The sequence below is a fragment of the Narcine bancroftii genome, chromosome 12 (assembly GCF_036971445.1).
Source record: "Narcine bancroftii isolate sNarBan1 chromosome 12, sNarBan1.hap1, whole genome shotgun sequence".
NCBI lineage: Eukaryota > Metazoa > Chordata > Chondrichthyes > Torpediniformes > Narcinidae > Narcine > Narcine bancroftii.
The window spans coordinates 17,381,555-17,400,839 of NC_091480.1; the positions used below are offsets into that span (position 1 = coordinate 17,381,555).

The window sequence follows — 19,285 nt, forward strand, 5'->3', positions numbered from 1 at the left end:
CTTGCTTTTGATATAATTTGTACCTGTATAATATATGTACTGAGGATTTTAAAATAAAATAAAAAAAAGAAAATGAATAAGTTCGGCTGGGAGTTGTCATCGGAGGAGCTTGGTGAAAATGACGAGAAGGTAAGCTATTTAAGTCGGGGGCTTCCCGGGGCTTGGGCCTACTTGGCTTGGCTGTGAGTCGGAGAAGGAGGAGCTTGGGGAAAGTGATGAGAAGGTAAGCTATTTAAGTCGGGGGCTTCCCGGTACTTGGGCCTAGTTGGTTCGGCTGGGAGTCGGAGGAGGAGGTTGGTGAAAGTGACAGGGTTAAATTGGTCAAGGGGCCAATAAAAGGAGTGAAAGGGGAGGGAGCGGCCAGTGAGGAGTGGGGCAGTGAAGGAGTGGAAACTTGGGACTTTGGTAAGACGGAGCTCCCTGTGTAGTAAGGTGTCCTTTTTGGTTAGTCTTTTAGTATTATTTGTTTAGTTTTGCTTTTTAAATAACCTATATACATTGAGAAAGGAGGTAATGGAGTCAGCTGGGGTAGTCAAATGCTCCAATTGTGGGATGTGGGAAGTCAGAGACAGCACAGCTGTTCCTCACGACTACACCTGCAAAAGGTGCATCCAATTGCAACTCATGAGCGACCATGTTAGGGAGCTTGAGTTGCAATTGGATGAACTGAGGATCACAAGGGAAGCAGAGGCAGTGATGGAGAAGAGTTACAGGGAGACAGTCACCTCTAGAAGGCAGGAGTCAGGGAATTGGGTGACTGTAAGGAAAGGAGGGAGAGTGCCAGTGCAGAGTACCCCTGTGGAAGTGCCCCTCAGCAACATGTATTTGGCGTTGGATACTGCTGGGGGGAACAGCCTGCCAGGGACGAGTCATGGGGGTCAGGTCTCTGGCACAGGGGCTGCCCCTGAGGCTCAGAAGGGAAGGAGGGATAAGAACAGGGTAATTGTGGTTGGGGACTCACTTGTCAGAGGGACAGATAGGTTTGTTGGACAAGATCGGGGATCCAGGTTGGTCTGTTGCCTCCCTGGTGCTAGGGTCAGGGATGTCTCTGATTGAGTTCACAGAATTCTGCAAGGGGAAGGTGAGCAGCCAGAAGTGGTGGTCTATGTGGGGACCAATGACTTAGTTAGAAGTGGGGATGAGGTCCTGAAACAAGAATACAGAGAATTAGGCAGGAAGTTAAAAAACAGGAACTCTAAGATAGTAATCTCTGGATTGCTGCCGGTGCCATGGACTGGAGAGGGTAGTAATAGGAGGATGTGGAGGATGAATGCGTGGCTAAAGAGCTGGTGTAGGGGGCAAGGGATAAGATTTTTGGATCATTGGGATCTCTTCTGGGGAAAGTCGGACCTGTACAAAAGGGACGGACTCCACTTGAACTGGAGGGGGACCAATATCCTGGCAAGCAGATTTGCTAGAGCTGTGGCGGAGGGTTTAAACTAGTTTGGCAGGGAGGGGTGGGGAGCAGAGTTTGCGAGCAGTGTCTAGGGTGCATGGTCACCTAGTTAAGAATGATAAAGATAACAAAGGAAGGATGGAGTTTAAGGTAAAAGGTAGAATAGGGAATATATGTGAGGGTCATTCTCTGAAATGCGTGTACTTTAATACAAGAAGCATAGTGAACAAGGTAGATGAGCTTAGAGCATGGATTGGCACTTGGAATCATGATGTTGTGGCAATTAGTGAGACCTGGTTACAGGAAGGTCAGGACTGGCAACTAAATATTCCAGAATACAAATGTTTTAGATGTGATAGAACAGGGGGTAAAAAAGGAGAAGTTGCTCTGCTTGTTAAGGAGGACATTACTGTCGTGAGGTGGCAGGATGGTTTGGAGGGATCGTCCAGTGAGGCTGTTTGGGTGGAATTGAGGGGTGGAGGAGGCATGAGGGTACTAATAGGAGTGTATTATAGACCACCAAATGGGCCAAGAAAATTGGAAGAACAAATTTGTAAGGAGATAGCATATATGTGTAATAAACATAAGGTAGTGATCATGGGAGATTTTAGCTTCCCTCACATTGATTGGGATACTCATACAGGAAGAGGGCTGGATGGGTGAGAGTTTGTCAAACGTATGCAAGATAAGTTTTCTTAATCAATACGTAGAGGAACCGACTCGGGATGATGTAATACTGCATCTCCTGTTAAGGAACGAGATAGGTCAGGTGTCTGAGGTTAATGTTGGAGAACAAATTGGGTCTAGTGATCACAACTCTAGAAGAGCAAAGAAGAGCCTAAAGTTGAAGTTCTGGATTGGAGAAAAGCAAATTTCGAAGGAATGAGAATGGCTTTGGGGAGTATTGAGTGGGACATGATTTTTTCAGGAAAGGATGTAAATGAAAAATGGAGAATATTCAAAGAAGAAATTTTGAGAGTACAGAGTAGATATGTCCCAGTGAGGATCGGCTGGAAGTCCTAGGGAGCCTTGGTTTTCGAGGAATATTAGTAATTTGGTTAGGAGAAAAAGGGAGGTGTACAAGAGGTATAAACAGCAGGGTGCTGAGAATTTGAAGGAGGACTACAAGGAGTGTAGAAAAAATCTTAAGAAAGAAATTAGAAAGGCCAAAAAGAGTCATGAAGAGGCTTTGGCAGACAGAGTAAAAATAAATCCAAAGGGTTTCTATAGGTACATTAAAAGTAAAAGATTAGTGAGGGATAGAATTGGACCCCTTGTAGATAGGGAGGGTAGGCTGAGTGAGAAGTCAGAGGAGATGGGGGAAATTTTAAATAATTTCTTTTCCTCGGTATTCACTAGGGAAAAAAATATTGTACCAGTTGAAGAAAAATAGTGGGGAGGTCATGAATCATAAGGATAACTGAGGAGGTAGTGATGGCAGTGTTAAAAAAGATAAAGGTGGACAAATCTCCGGGTCCAGACAATGTATTCCCAAGGACACTCAGGGAGACTAATGTACAGATTGTGGGGCCATTAACAGAGATATTTAGGATGTCACTGGTCACAGGGGTAGTGCCAGAGAATTGGAGGGTGGCTCCAAGAAAGGGTCCAAATGTAAACCTGACGTCTGTGGTGGGAAAGTTGATGGAAAGTGTTCTGAGGGATGGCATTTACAAATATTTGGAAGAACAGGGATCGATTGGTAGTAGTCAGCATGGTTTTTGTCAGGGGTAGATCATGCTTAACAAACCTTAGAGTTTTTTGAGGGGGTTACAAAAAAGATTGATGAAGGGAAAGCTGTGGATGTTGTCTAGTAAAGCTTTTGACAAAGTTCCCCACAGGAGGTTAGGAAAAAAGGTGGAGGCATTAGGTATAAATAAGGAGGTAGTGAAATGGATTCAGCAATGGTTGGATGGGAGGTGTTAGAGAGTAGTGGTAGAAAATTGTTTGTCAAGTTGGAGGCCGGTGACTAGTGGAGTTCCTCAGGGATCGGTCCACTATTGTTTATATATATTAACGATTTGGAAGAAGGGGTGGTAAATTGGAGATGATACAAAGATTGGTGGTATTGTGGACAGTGAGGAAGATTACCGTAGCTTAAAAAGAGATATAGGAAAGCTAGAGGAGTAGGCTGAGAAATGGCTGATGGAATTTAATACGAATAAGTGAGAAGTGCTGCATTTTGGAAAGGCAAATCTAAATAGGTCATATACATTGAATGGTAGACAATTGAGGAGTGCAGAGCAACAAATGGATTTAGGAGGTATGGTAAATAGTACCCTCAAAGTTGATACTCAGGTAGATAGAGTGATGAAGAAGGCATTTGGAATGTTGGCCTTCATAAATCAGAGTATTGAATTCAAGAGTAGGGAGGTAATGATGAAATTGTACAAGGCATTGGTGAGGCCAAGTTTGGAGTACTGTGTGCAGTTTTGGTCACCGAATTATAAGAAGGATATAAACAAAATAGAGAGAGTGCAGAGAAGGTTCACGAGAATGTTGACAGGATGTCAGGGTTTGAGTTACAGAGAAAGGTTGCGCAGCCTGGGGCTTTTTTCTCTGGAGCGTAGAAGATTGAGGGGGGAATTTGATGGAGGTGTTCAAGATTTTAAAAGGGACAGAGAGAGTCAATGTGGATAGGCTTTTTCAATTAAGAATGGGGGAGATTCAAACCAGAGGCCATGGCAGGGGGAAAATTATAAGGGGAAATTTCTTCATGCAAAGGGTGGTTGGGATGTGGAATAGCTTCCGGCAGACGTGGTTGAAGCAAGGATGTTATTTACATTTAAGGAAAGACTGGATAATTACATGGAGGGGAAAGGATTGGAGGGGTATGGACCATGTGCTGGTCAGTGGGACTAGGAGGGTGGGGATTTGTTCTGGCATGGACTAGTAGGGCCAAACTGGCCTGTTCTGTCTATGGTTATATAAGTTGATTTTGTATCAAAAGGCATTTTAGGTAGGGGAGTGCTCCTCGTTCCAATTTCATTACTTACCTTATTCCAATGTTAAGCAAATGTTTCAACAAGGATGCTTCCCTCTCCACAGATAATAATTTCAATTCCCGTTTATATACAAAATCTTCAGATTTCCTCTCTCCTATTTTATCAATTTCTATTTTAACCCAAATAAGAATTGTATCTATTCTTTTTTACTCCGAACCATGCCACTTACTGTACTCCAATGCTACCCAAGTTTGTTGAAATTACAAACCTTTTGCATCTGTGCATTCTGGGTCAAATTATGCAAGGACACAGGATCTTGTATTTGTGGTTGCTTTGGAGATCCTGAAGTCTGTGCAGGTGTTGGTGCTTGGGTATGTGAATGAGACTGCAACATAAACATACACAGATTGTCAGAGAAAAGTGACCTATTATTATACACCAACTTCTCACAAATAAGTTCAAAACCAGTATTACAACAGGACTGTCCCATTTGGTTGCATTCAAGTAATCCATGTCTTTGAATACCTATTCTCCCTCCCATACATTTCAATTCCCCATTATATTTTGCATATTTGACCATGGCAACAGCAATGAGAGGCTTATTTACACAAGGCCATGGAAACTAGAGCATTCATGGAGAAAATATAGAAATGTCTTGAAACACACAAAAAAAACATTGCAGAAGAACAGGTGCTGGTGGTCTGAAAGCTCAAAGATGGATACTTCTCCAAGGCCTGACCAAGTGTATCCTAAAACATTGAGGGAAGTCAGGGAAATAAAGATTGCTGGGGGCCTGCAGAAATATTTGCATCATCAATGGCCACAAGTAAGGTACTGGGAAACAGGAGGGTGACTAACATCGTGCCTTAATTTAAGAAGCAAATTATTAAAGCAGTGTTACATTTTGGCGTTAAACCAAATACACAGTAAATGGCAGTCCCCGGAGATTGTTGTGGAGCAGAGGAGGTGGGAGTGCAAGTACATAATTCCCTTAAAGTGGTGACAAGGGGAGATGGAGGTGAAGGTGTTTGGCACATTTTGTCTTCATCGGACTGAGCTCAAGAGATGTGATATCATTTTATGTTGATGACATGGCACTTGGACTATTGTGTGAGGTCCTGGTCTGCTGGCTAATAGGAAGGATATTGTTAAGTTGAAAAGGGTGCAGAAGAGACTCACAAGGATGTTGTTGAGACTATTCAGGTGAAAGTACAAGAGAGACTGGATAGGATGGGACTTTTTTTGCACCCCACAGGCCAAAAGATGACCTAGTACAAAATCAAGAGGCATTGCAAAAGTGAATAGTCACAGTCAATCTTCCAGGGTAGGAGAGTCTAAAATTTGGTTTAAGGTGAGAATGGAAAAATTTTAAATGGATCTCAGGAGCAAAGTTTTCTAATAGAAGGTGATGAGTATATAAAATGAGCTGCCAGAGGAAGTGATGAAGGCAGGTACAACTACAACATTTAAAAGACAGGTACATTGATAGGAAAGGTTTAGGGGGCAAATAGAACTAGCTCAGGAAAGCACGTTGGTCAGCTTGGATGAGTTGGGCCAACAAGTGTGTTTCTATGGACCCTATAATGAAAAAAATTTGGATCAAACATGATTTACTGCCTTTATAAATATCACATGATAAGCTGAGGAATCTTCTTTCTTTGGCGTGGCTTCGCGGACGAAGATTAATGGAGGGGCAAAGTCCACGTCAGCTGCAGGCTCGTTTGTGGGTGACAAGTCCGACGCGGGACAGGCAGACACGGTTGCAAGGTAAAATTTTAAAATACTCAACTGTGTATAATTTAAAATAAATCCCTGGAGTTTCTTTAAATGTAAAAAGTAGTTCTGTAATTTCTAATGGAGAAAAAAAAAGAATCAGGCCTCAGTGAAGATCCTTTGACCTGTGAACCCAAAAGCTACCACTAATCAAGGGACTTCAGAGCCAAAATGATCACTGAGCACCACTGGTCCCATTCTAATAATCAGGGAAGTCTTCTCCCATCAGCCATTACCCTCCATCCACAACGTGCTGTGGGGAGAGCTTGTAAAATGTTTTGATCCATGGCTGCCTGTCCAGAGAGCAGCATTAAAATTGAAACACACTGTCTAGGTTCCATCATTCTGGAAGAGGAAACCAGGACAATAATTTCTTAAAGGTGTCCCCATTTTTGTTAGCAAAGCAGTTAGCACAAAGCTATTACAGCGACCCAGGTTCGAATTTGGCACTTCCTGTAAGGAGTTTGTACGTTGACCTCTCACCCTTCCAAACATATGGGTTTGTAGGTTAAATGGTGTATTAGGGCAGCATGGGCTGGTAGGCTGGACAGAACTGTTACTGTGCTGTAGGGATAATCCAGCATTTGAATTTCTAATACATTCTTACAGGTATATGAAGCCTGAAAATAGGGATACCACATTTTTCCACAAGATGAAGAATGTTCAACACACAGAAAATAGATACAAATCAAAATCCGAACCTGTGATTTAACATTTCCTGTTTGTAACTGCTGAGAGTCACTGGAAAGATTGGAATTCTGTACTTGAATCGTCAAGGGAAGCAAGAGCTGAGTTCCTGTCTGAGTGGTCATTAAAGCGTGAGGTTGAGCTGGAGTGATGACGGTAGTTGGCGTTTGTCTTGTATTTATGTAAAACTGTGAGACTGCAATCTGTTGCTCAGAAGCCAATACTGGCCCTTCTTGTTTCATCAGCATGGTCTTTCCCTTCATGTCATTCTGGCTCTGTGCCCCACCATTAGTATTGGTTGGTAGGCCCAAGGACAAGTTGGGAACAGCCATGGGCTGCCTTGAATTAGGATAGTTGGAGAGAGTGCTTTCTTCCTTGATTGAAGGGTTCAAATGCCTCTGTTTCACACTCACCGATTGTTGATGCTGGCACCGTTTCTCAATTTCCAACTGAATCTTCAATTCTTCCACCAACTTTTGTTCATGCTCCAGCTTTCTTTTCAGGTCAACAATCTGCCTCTCCTTCTCTTGCAGCTTTTGGTCCTTCTCAGTGACGTCAATGTCCGCCCTCGATAGATCAACAGGTTGGGCAGCAGCATTACTTGCACCGATGCCTGCCCCTACGTTTCCTTCATTGACTGTCATATTCACAGAGGAAGTGCAGATTGCAAGCTGTGAGGGAGATACCATGGTCACCAGTTCAGTAAACATATCTGTGAGATTGCCGTCATCATTACTCAGACTTGATTGCTCGGAAGGAGATGGAGAGGTGGGAGTTGGGGAGACTGAATTCTCACGAAGCTGATGATTACTTGACATTGCGGTAAAGGCTGCTGCAGTGGTCACTGTGGCGCTACTAAGAGTAGCACTGGGAAATGTTGAAGTTGTCTGATTTCTTGTAATAGTAGAGGTAGAGACAGTTACTACTGCCGTGGCAATAGGGGTGTTGTTTAAGTCCTGGTAAGGTTTCAGTCTCTCTACAAGGTCGATTTTAGTACCAGACACTGGAAGGCCTCGCAGCTTCAATTCCAACTTTAGCTCTGCCACCTGTACAACAAAGACCAGTAGGGTTATTCATTTCGAGAATAAATATATTCAGGTTCAGTCTCAAATTTTGAGGGAGGGTAGACATTTTAATTAATAAAGGAATCTGTAGACATGAAATGATACTATAACAATGCAGGGTAGCATTGTAAATACTAAGGCATTGGCTCAGATGCTGTAACGGCCAGATTTATTGTCAGAGTGCATACATGACATCACACACAACTCTGAGATTCTGTTTCCTGCAAGCAAGGCAAAATTACCACTTTTTTGTAGTGCAAAAAAAAAACAGACTGCAACACAGAAGAGGGGGGAAAAAAAATCAAACAATAAAGTGCAAAAGTAAGAGACCTTAAATGAGTCCCTGATTGAGTTTGTTGTTGATGGTGGAAGGATAGGTATAGAATATAAAAAGAATAAGTTAGCAAGAGTAATGATCAGTTATTAGAATTTTATAGGGAAAAAAAATCACTCTTCTTAGCCCAATCTGTCCTATGTGCAACTCCAGATTCAATGTATTCATGTCAGCGATGCCCCATACCACAGAAAAGCAAAAAGAAATTGTTAAGTCCATGTGGGCAATCACAAGGAAGTTCATTAACAGCAAAATGTACCAGGTTATTTTTAAAAAAAAAACTAATGATAAATCTGATAGCCAATTCATTCAGAAGGAATTGCAAGAATTGTTGGAAGAACTCAGATCAGACAGGATCTATGGATGGACATAGTCAACATTTCGGGTTTGGACCCTTTTATCGATGAAGGGTCTTGACCCAAAAAATGGACCATTTCTACCTCTAGATGCTGTCTGACACACTGAGGTCATCCAGCAATTCCTTGTTTGCTCAAACAATGCAATTCATTATTTAATTTAAAAAACACCTTTTGGGCACAGAATAGAATTCTGAGCACATTCCCCATTATTGGTTTTAACACTGGAAAGAATTGTTATTTTCTTGCCTTCGCATGCTATTTCACCTGGCTCAATGTCAATAACTATCCATTGGATTGGTGTAACTATCACCTGCCCATTGAAATGAGATAGTAACTACTTTAGAGCCAAATCCACAGTATTTGCTTAGGACAGGAAGTTACCCATAGTACAGCAAAATCTAGCTGTGTGACCATGAAACAGACAGAAACACTCATAAATCCCAGAAAACCTCCTAATAAACATAACTGGAATGATCATGCCTTTTTATAAATTGTTAAGTTGGTTTTACATAGGGCTACAAATCAAATTTACTCTGTTCAGTTGAGAACAACTCAAATCTTTTTTTCCCCCAAATTATTTACCTTAATTGAAAAGAAATCCTCTACATTCTTCCCTACAGCTGGCTTCAGAATCTTCTCTCCCTGTTCTCTCCTGCCTCTGAATAAGCTTTTAGCTCTCAAGTCCCACACACATTATTTACACTTCTCTCTTCACAGAGACAGATAAAAGTATTTTCTGCTCCACTATAATACAAGGTCTAATTCCTAAATTGAATAGCAGAACTAATAAACAGCTGGCAATTTTCACAGTGACCATGGGTTATACTGAAGTAAATATCTCAGGACAACTACTGATTTTAGCTGATATTTAGCAGTCTGCTGTACATTTGTCAGAACAATGCTTGAAACAGAGGGATCACGGGCTGCTTCTTGAGCATGGTTAATGATGCTGCTTTGGAGAGAAGCAGTAACCAAAGACCAATTACAACAACTAGAGTCTGGAAAGGTGAGTGTGGAAACAGGCCCTTCAGTCCAACTTGCCCCTCTGACCAAACTGTCCCACCTTATGTCATAGACCTTATCTAAACTTATCTACCAGCTATGCACAGATATACTTAATTGTATGTGTGATATCAAAACCATGGCAGCATAGGCACAATTCTGGAAAGTTATTCCAAAGTCAGTCTTAAAAATTCCAGTGTTGACACAAAGACTCTTAAATTGAGGCAAGGAACTGATTACGAATGAGGTGGGAGAGACAAGACTGCCACAAACTCACAAAACTTTGACAAGTTACTTCCAGAGCGAATGTCCCTTCAAACGAGTGGTAGTCACAACTCCCCTTTTCCTTTTATAGGGGAACCGAAATGAGTGACTCTCACAATACTTCCAGAACCCTGACGTGGGTCAGTCCAAGTGACCTTTCTTTTGGTCACGGTGTGGTACTCTAATTCCCCTTCAAAAATGACTCTTCCTTTGGTCACAGTGGGAATCAAAACTCCTCCGGACGGGGAGAAACCAACAAATTGTCCAATACCACACGGTGCCACTCCAGTACACAGTTCCTTCAGATGCTGCAGCTCAAAGTGCTGCTGCTTTAAAATGGCTGCTAATCACAAAATGTGCTGTTCCTTTAAGTCGGTCTCTTACATGACTCTTCACAACTGTGCCTGGATAAAAGCAATACTTTCCTCTCTTCTCTTCAAAAGTAGCGAAGTGGGTACACACGGTCCTAGTTTCTGCCAAACTCTGTTCTCTCCACAGTTGTGAATGATCTTGGCTTATACTACCTTTAATTTGTTAACCCTCTAAACAGAAATGCCTTGTAATAACCTACACCAGTCCCATCGTCTGCATTTGGCCCATATCACTCCAAAATTATCCTACCCATGTATCCATCCAATTTTTTTTCTTTACTGTTGCCATAGTACCAGTCTCCAGCAGCTTTTTCCACAGGTTCACCATCTGTGTAAAAAAAGTTACCACTTGGGTCACTGTTAAATCTCTTCCCCCTCACCTGGCTTTTCCAGGCTTACATTTGGACCCTTTCTTGGAGCCACCCTCCAATCCTCTGGCACTACCCCCGTGACCAGTGACATCCTAAATATCTCTGTTAATGGCCCCACTATCTGTACACTAGTCTCCCTGAGTGTCCTTGGGAATACATTGTCTGGACCCGGAGATTTGTCCACCTTTATCTTTTTTAACACTGCCATCACTACCTCCTCAGTTATCCTTATATGATTCATGACCTCCCCACTATTTTTCTTTACTTCAACTGGTACAATATACCCTGACACCATATTCCATCACATGCTACCTTGATGCCAAGAGCAGTCATTTACTCCTCACTCTGTACTTCAGTTTGTTAAGTCTAAGCTGTGATGGCCCAAAGTGGAGTGAATTTGACGAAACCCAAACTAGAGCAGTGATGAGCAGATTATGAATAAGTCCCACTGAATAACATTCATAACTTTGCCGATGATTGGTTGGGTGGTAATTAGAGAGACAGGTATCCTTTAACAATTTTTCACATTTTCAGGTAAATGACATGTGAACTTTATTCCCTGGAGCATAGAGGTATTTAAAATTGAGGGGTCTAGACAGAATAAATACTGGTAGGCTTTTTTCACGGAGGGTAGTTGAGGTACAGACCAGTGGACATGTGTTAAGGGTGAAAGGGGAAAGTTTGGAGGGAATATTAGGGGGAACTTCTTCACAGAGAGTGGTGGGATTTGCCAGTTGAACTGCTAATTGCGGGTTAAATTTTAATACAAGAAGAATTTGGACAGGTACATGGATCGGAGAGGTATGGAGGACTATGGTAGGGGTGTAGGTCAGTGAGACTAGAGAGAATAATAGTTCAGTGTGTATTGTTCTATGGTTCTAACTAGAACCATAATTATCAAAAATGTATTTGCTTGAGTATTCTTGTCATTAACATAGTCTAAACATGCTGAAATTGTAAGTTTTATCTTTTAAAATTAAGAAACCTAAATAACACACAACAAAAACTTTTTTTTTAAATGGTTAGAACAAAAAAAATGAAACTGAACCTGTTGGCTGGAAGCACACAGGAGATGGCAGTAAAGCACCATCTAATCTTTATCCTATGCCCAATGGCAAAGGCACAAGCTGCTATCCAAAGGCACTTATTAATTGCCTCAGAATAAAACCAACTGTTCAAAATAGAATAAATTAAATAGGAAACAGATGTCCAAGTAAAAGTGTGGCTGACAGGACCATTTGGAAACAGGTTTTCTCCATGTTCATTTACATTGCAGCAGTTAATCTTTGTATAAATGTGGTCCTCTATCAAAATCGTACAGAAAATAGAACAAATATAATTATACTTCTCACCAGAACCTCTAAGTAGAGAACATAATACAGTTTGAATTTTATCTAACATTTGTACCTTCATATCATCCAGACTGGAAGGAAGGAATCCCAACTTTCTGCATGGGGTGTGATGCCTTATGGCATGTGATGCCTGTGTGCAGTTAGCCAGCGTGTTGGATGTGGATATATTGCTGGTTATCTGGTTATCATTAGATGATCTAGATAAGGACACAGGTACAATAACCAATGTAAAACAAAATACGGTTTATTCAGAACTCTTCACATTAATAAATAAATAAATATATATTTATAAATAACATAATAATCCTTGGGTGTCTTTGATATTTGTTTAAAGGTACTTGCCAATCAAACTTCATTTAAATAATTTTTATGTAAAGATTACATTAAAAAAAAATCATCTACAATTTAATCTGCATTGGCATTCCTGGGCAGGTGAATGCTCAAGGTGCAAATCTTGCTGTAGAGAATCATCCACAGGTTTAGTTTGGTTGTTACACTCTCTCCAGTTACCTTGCCTGTCAATGTGAAAATGGAGAAAATATTTATTTTGAGCACTGGACTACAGATTCTGTGGCAGTCAGTGTAACTAGAAGTTGGTAATTTGGATTTAGTCTCTGTTACAATACTGTGCCAAGTCAATTATATCCCAACAGTATTATAAAATTTTGTTCATTCCTTGATGAAGGGCTCAAGCCTGAAACATTGGTTATGTATCTTCACCTTTGCTATATAACGTACAATGTTTGACCTGAGTTTCTCCAGCATTGTTTTTATTTTAAAATTGTAACAGAGAGGCAGCCACTGTCTGCAACATAAATCATCCAACTCTTTTCTTCCATCTCCCTCACCGTTGTGTTTAAAAGATGCAACTGAATTTACATACATCTCACCCTTTCAAGCGAGGAACTCAAAGTTTTTGATGGATAAAAGAGATTCTCCTCATGCAGTTTTGATTCTTTTGCCATTCATCTTAAACCTGTTCTCGATACACTTCCATTGTCAGCCACTGTGTGAGTGGAACTACATGGTGCTAAATAAGGCTGTATGATCACAACCACATGGTGTCCAAAAGTGGGATCCAGTGTTGCTGGGATTTCAGCTCGGAACTAAGAACCCACAGGACCAGTCCAGCACAGCCCAATCTCTGTCTGAGCTACAAACTCTCCCTGACTTGTCCCTCTAATTGCATCGCAGCAAATCGGTTGCAATTCCAGCACCTACTGTATATACGTGTAAAAGTCGACACCCACCCCTATTTTTGGCCCAAAGATCTTATATTTTCCATATCATGTGTAAACGTCAAACCCAGTTTTTTTTTTAAGCCCTGGCCGCCTGCCACTGGAGTTCCTGACACCTTGAATTTGGACTCTCATCTAGGCCACGGCTGTCTATCCATCTGAGCTCCCGACACCTCAAATGCAGACTTGCCACCTGGTCCCAGCCAGCCACCCATCACAACTCCTGACGCCTTGAATGATGCAGGTACGTACCTCGGTCAAAAGTAGTTTGAGTGTAATAGTCGACTCCATAAATTTTACCATAAAAATTGGTCCACAAAATTCAACTATTACATGAGTATATACGATATAAATCGGCAAATGTGATGCAAGCAGATTCCATATCCTGGCAAATCTCCTGTGGTTCATGCAATATCACCTGAGAAGTCCAACTAGCTCTAACAAGTTGTCTGCAGATTATGATGCTTCTATATCTAAATTTCTCTTATCGATTTCCATGAACTACAACCCAACAATTTTCATGCAACTATATCCCAAGAATTGATACCTGCAGAAACAAAGCAATGAAAATTGGCAAAAAGAAAACAAAAATGGTATACAATTGGCATGTTTGTATTTCTATCAGCTGGAAAGTCATTCCAGCAAAACCTTAGAAGCCACGTGAAATTACGACTCGAGTACAATAATAAACCTCAGATGCATCGAAAAAGGATGATCAAATAGCTTGGACTCCAATATATACCATTAGACTCTGGGATGATAGATGGGAATTTTTTTTTGCATAAATGGGAAATTTGGAAACCATTGCAAGAAAATCTTCTGAAGGTGCACAAACATACATGTGGGAAACACCTCGAGGCCAAATTTGCACAACACTGTCAAAGGAGATAGGAAAGGGAATCACCTGGACTGTGCTACATTCTTTGGTGGTACTGAGAGAATGGCTGGATAGTTGTAATGATGTTGTTGTTGACTTAGGATCTGCAGCTGAAGGAAAAGCTGCTGTTGTTGCAGGAGTCGGGAATAGTTTGTATCCATGGGAAGTTCAATTTTCTCGTGTTTCTTGTCTGATGGGACATACTGGTGGTACTTGAGCTGCTTCACCCTGGGTTTTGGATCCTTGCTTTTCTTGCTGCGGTTCTTGTCATTGGCACTTTTGTGTTGGCTTTGCTAGTGTAAAATTGATGTCAATTCCAGATTAGTGTGTGACCATCACAAATCCTGATCTTAACCACTAAATACATCACAATAAAATGTTCTGACTTGCAATTCAATTAATACTTAACATTAAAACAGGGCCCAAAATTCCTCCAAAGCTAAAATTTGAGGCATTATTACAATAATTTCACATGAAATTAGAAAAATAGCTTTCTAAAAAAGTAAATACTTTTTTTTCCAAACTGTGTTCATTTCCACAGCAATGTGCACACACTTCATAATCTAACACTTAAAAAAATGTATATATTTTTAAAGTCTTCAAATTGAAGACAGCAAAGCACTAATTTCATTTTTTGTTTAATTTAGAGATGGAGCATGGTAATCAGCCCTTCCAACTCATGAACCTACACAACCAAATACTCCCAACTCTGTACATTTTTGCAATGCAGGATAAAACCAGAGACCAGAGAAAACCCATGTGGACACAGGAAGAAGGTACAAACTGCTTACAGACAGAAGCAGATTTGAACGAAGGACAGTGGCGCACTAATAACATTGCATTAAGCGCTATGCTTATCTTTGCAAACTACTCCTGGTTTCAAATCAAATTTGTTTGCCGTGAAATTTTGAAAAATTGTTGTAAACCTAGATAAGAATGGTAAGAAAATGTTGATAATTTAACCCGTATCCCTGCAAACATATTGTCACAATGAGATCATTCATTTTGTCAGGAGTTTTTTCTTGTGTATCTATGGCACTATGCCTTTGTGGGTGGATGTCAGCACCTAACAGCCTGAATACGCTAGAACCGTCTGATCTCAGAAGCTAAGCAGGCTCAGCACTGGTCAGTACTTGGAGGGGAGACCACCTAGGAACACTTGGTGCTGTGAGAGGGCTGGACAAGAGTGGTGACTCTCTGTCTGCCTTAGAGAGACAAAAGTTACATTCTAAATGTAACAATAATGGAACATTTAGCTTTGCTAATATTTCAAGTGCCCAAGCTGCTGTTCTAACTCCCATCCATCAACCCAAGGGGAGACATTGCCAAGAATGTGTAATACATATAACAGCAATTGATACATCCCACATCAAAAACATTTTTGCAAGAGCTATGCCGTCTCTGTACAGTTGCTCTATTTTCTTGTGATTAACTACAATTTACAAACCTAAAGGAGCAAACCATTGTTTTAATATAAAAGGGAGCATGCATATCATTTCATCAAATAACTAAAAATTACATTGACTTAACCAAGTAAGACATTTCAATGTACTTCAACGGTATTTTATCTAACAACTGATGACTCAGATGTTTGCGTACTTTCTACGCAACTTTACAACCAGTTGGTATCTCTCAACGTTCCTGACACAAATGAAACAGGTGCTGTTCACGCACATATTGTATGATAAATGTTTGAACATACCTTAACTAGGGCTGGAGTAGTTTTGGTTGAGGAAGCTATACTTGTAGATTGGGTGGTATTTATTGAACGCATACTTTGTTGATCAGTTAGAGGAGCTGGTTTCAGGAAGTCTGGCATTGGCTGTGGGTGGTACTAGAAAAAAGGGGGGGGGGGGAAAAATCAGGTTTCAGAAATATGTGAAAAGTTTAAAAAAAAATCTTTTATCTATGAAATTCCATGAGGACTCCTTTTTTTAAAAAAAACAGTATAGAAAGATTAATCATTTTTAAATTGTAATCCCATTGTTTAAAAGTCATTCTGGGATAGATGATGCTCTACTGAAAATTGTCATCTTAAAATATAGATCTTTTGTATTTTGAACTGATAAAGTTCCAAGTCACTCAATATCATATCCTTCTTTTAGTCATTAAAATGATCTATTTATCAGATGATAACTTTCTGATGTTTCTTTAATCCTGATAAACTCATTAGCTTTAAATTTAATTTTTTCTGACAACAAATTTTAAAATGTTTTCAACTCTACAGCCTTCTACACAAAACCCATTTCATTGGTTGAAATAATATTGAAGCCCTTTTTAATCCAATGATATACACCAGAATAACAATGAGCACCCAATAATCATTTTGGGCTTTGAAGGTTTTTGCAAATAACTTGCAAATTATTTTTATTGTGTTTCACCCCAAAATAAAATAAAAATGAGAACACGGAACAGTGGAGCAAGGAACAGGCCCTTCGATCCACATGTCTGTGCCAATCATGGTGTCCAAATCAAACTAATATGGTTAAACCCCTGGTATTCTGTACCCAAAAGTTGGTAGATGCCAGATAAGTGAGTTTTCTGATTGCTTGAGACTGCATGTTTGCAAAATTAATGGCAAGGTGCACCAATTTTAAACTTCTGTATTTTTTTTAACCCATTTATTTTCCACAATTTTTATTTTTGTTGGTTGTCTGATTTCCCAGTTGCATGAATTTTGGATCAAAGGGATTTTACTGAACTCTGCTGCTTACATTTGATAGGTATCCCTTCATATTCATGTCCATCTTAAATGTCTTCCACTTCTATTGCTGGTGGCCCACTCAAGGCACCCACCATTCTTTGTGAAAAAATTTGTTCTGCATACCTCCCTTAACCTTCTTGTGCATGATAATTTTACCCTGGGGAAAAAGATTCTGAATGTCCTCCCTTATCAATGCCTGGCATATTATAAGCTTCTATTGTGTTTCTTGTACTTCAGAGAAAACAAATGAAGTTTGTCCAACCTCTTCTGATAGCCCATATCCTCTAAACCAGGTAAATCTAGGTAAATCTCTTCTGTACCCTACACAAAGCCTCCACATCCTTCCTGTAATGGGGCAGCTAGAAAATAGATTGATCTTCAGTTGCATAGTACTGAAGAAAGATCTTTCTACTTTGGCTTGCCTTCGTGGACGAAGATTTATGGAGGGGTAATGTCCACGTCAGCTGCAGGCTCGTTTGTGGCTGACAAGTCCGATGCGGGACAGGCAGACACGGTTGCAGCGGTTGCAGGGGAAAATTGGTTGGTTGGGGTTGGGTGTTGGGTTTTTCCTCCTTTGTCTTTTGACAGTGACAGTAACATACACTTATATTATTTTTAAATATACTGGTTGTTTCTCCATTATATAAGCTATTTTCAAAAGAATTAGTTTTTCCTGTAATAATATTTTTTTTCTTCATTTAAATTTGATTTGGGTGTTTTTATTAAGAGGCCAAATTCAAAACGCTAAATACTTTAGGCAAAGCATCTAGTTGTAAGGTACACTTCAAAACCTGTGGTTCAATACAATTAGTCACAGAATTTCTGAACAATTCTTAATAATATGTGAAATAAATTATGTTGCTTCCCAGAAGATTGGCAATTTTCCATCCTAGAAGTGCACAACAAATGGCTTCTTTGACCACCACATCCATGCCAACTTTATCCTCCCTCCCCACCATTTACCTTAAAGCCATTTGGTCACAATAGGACTAGATCCTTGTATGTGTTTCCTATTTGTGTGTGTTTAAATTCCTCTTAATTGTATGTGATTCTACCAACCCCTCTGGTAGCACATTCTCATTATCAACCACTCTTCATGTTTAAAAATCCCATCTCCTTTAAAATCTGTGTTCTCTTGTTTTTGATACCAAAAGCTCTTGATGGTTTTTAGTGGAAGCACTGTTTTTAAATAATTGCATCCTCATGCATAACTTGCGCAGTTTAAAGAGGGAAATTTTTTACAATGAACATTTACAAGTTGCAGTAACTTATCCACTGACCCACCACTCTCCCATCCCCAAAACTGTTCCAATTCACTGAATGGAGTGAAATGCTTCTTGAAATAGGCCTGTTAAATACACTAAATTCTTCTTCTTCTTTGGCTTGGCTTCGCAAATGAAGGTTTATGGAGGGGTTTGTCCACGTCTGCTGCAGGCTCGTTGGTGACTGACAAGTCCAACGCGGGACAGGCAGGCACGGTTGTAGCGGTTGAAAGGGAAAATTGTTTGGTTGGGGTTGGGTGTTGGGTTTTTCCTCCTTTGTCTTTTGTCAGTGAGTTGGGCTCTGCAGTCTTCAAAGGAGGTTGCAGCCCGCCGAAATGTGAGGCGCCAAGATGCACAGTTGGAGGCGAGATCAGCCCATTGGCGGTGGTCAATGTGGCAGGCACCAAGAGATTTCTTTAAGCAGTTCTTGTACCTCTTCTTTGGTGCACCTCTGTCTCGGTGGCCAGTGGAGAGCTCGCCATATAACACGATCTTGGGAAGGCGATGGTCCTCCATTTTGGAGACGTGAGCCACCCAGCGCAGTTGGGTCTTCAGCAGCGTGGATTTTATGCTTGCGGACTCTGCCAGCTCAAGTACTTCATTGTTGGTGATGAAGTCATTCCAATGAATGTTGAGGATGGAGCGGAAACAGCGGTGATGGAAGCGTTCTAGGAGCCGTAGGTGATGCCGTTAGAGGACCCATGATTCGGAGCCGAACAGGAGCGTGGGTATGACAACGGCTCTGTCCACGCTAATCTTTGTGTGTTTCTTCAGGTGATTGTTTTTCCAGACTCTTTTGTGTAGTCTTCCATAGGCGCTATTTGCCTTGGCGAGCCTGTTGTCTATCTCTTTGTCGGTCCTTGCATCAGATGAAATGGTGCAGCCGAGGTAGGTAAACTGGTTGACCGTTTTGAGTTCGATGGAGATGTGGGGGGGGGCTGGTGGAGGACCTCAGTTTTCTTCAGGCTGACTTCCAGGCCAAACATTTTGGCAGTTTCCGCAAAACAGGACGTCATGCGCTGGAGAGCTGGCTCTGAATGGGCAACTAAAGCGGCATCGTCTGCAAAGAGTAGTTCACGGACAAGTTGCTCTTGTGTCTTGGTGTGAGCTTGCAGGCGCCTCAGATTGAAGAAACTGCCATCCGTGCGGTACCGGATGTAAACAGCATCTTCATTGTTGAGGTCTTTCATGGCTTGTTTCAGCATCGTGCAGAAGAAGATAGTAAAGAGGGTTGGTGCGAGGACGCAGCCTTGCTTCACGCCGTTGTCAATGGAGAAGGGTTAGGA

At 41.0% G+C, this 19,285-nt stretch overlaps 1 protein-coding gene across 12 annotated transcripts in view; it reads right to left on the reverse strand.

Annotated features, from left to right (window-relative positions):
• Positions 1 to 19,285, reverse strand: part of mrtfba (myocardin related transcription factor Ba) — a 131,880-nt gene that overhangs the window by 18,283 nt on the left and 94,312 nt on the right. For 11 of the 12 annotated variants that reach the window (XM_069906236.1, XM_069906229.1, XM_069906228.1 and 8 more), the window contains 5 exons: positions 15,736 to 15,867; positions 14,061 to 14,326; positions 11,974 to 12,115; positions 6,816 to 7,847; positions 4,610 to 4,726 (listed from right to left, as the gene is read on the reverse strand). In XM_069906236.1, coding sequence (XP_069762337.1) covers positions 4,610 to 4,726; positions 6,816 to 7,847; positions 11,974 to 12,115; positions 14,061 to 14,326; positions 15,736 to 15,867 — 1,689 coding nt within the window. The remainder of the gene's footprint in view (positions 1 to 4,609; positions 4,727 to 6,815; positions 7,848 to 11,973; positions 12,116 to 14,060; positions 14,327 to 15,735; positions 15,868 to 19,285) is intronic. The other variant, XM_069906231.1, reaches the window with a different exon arrangement.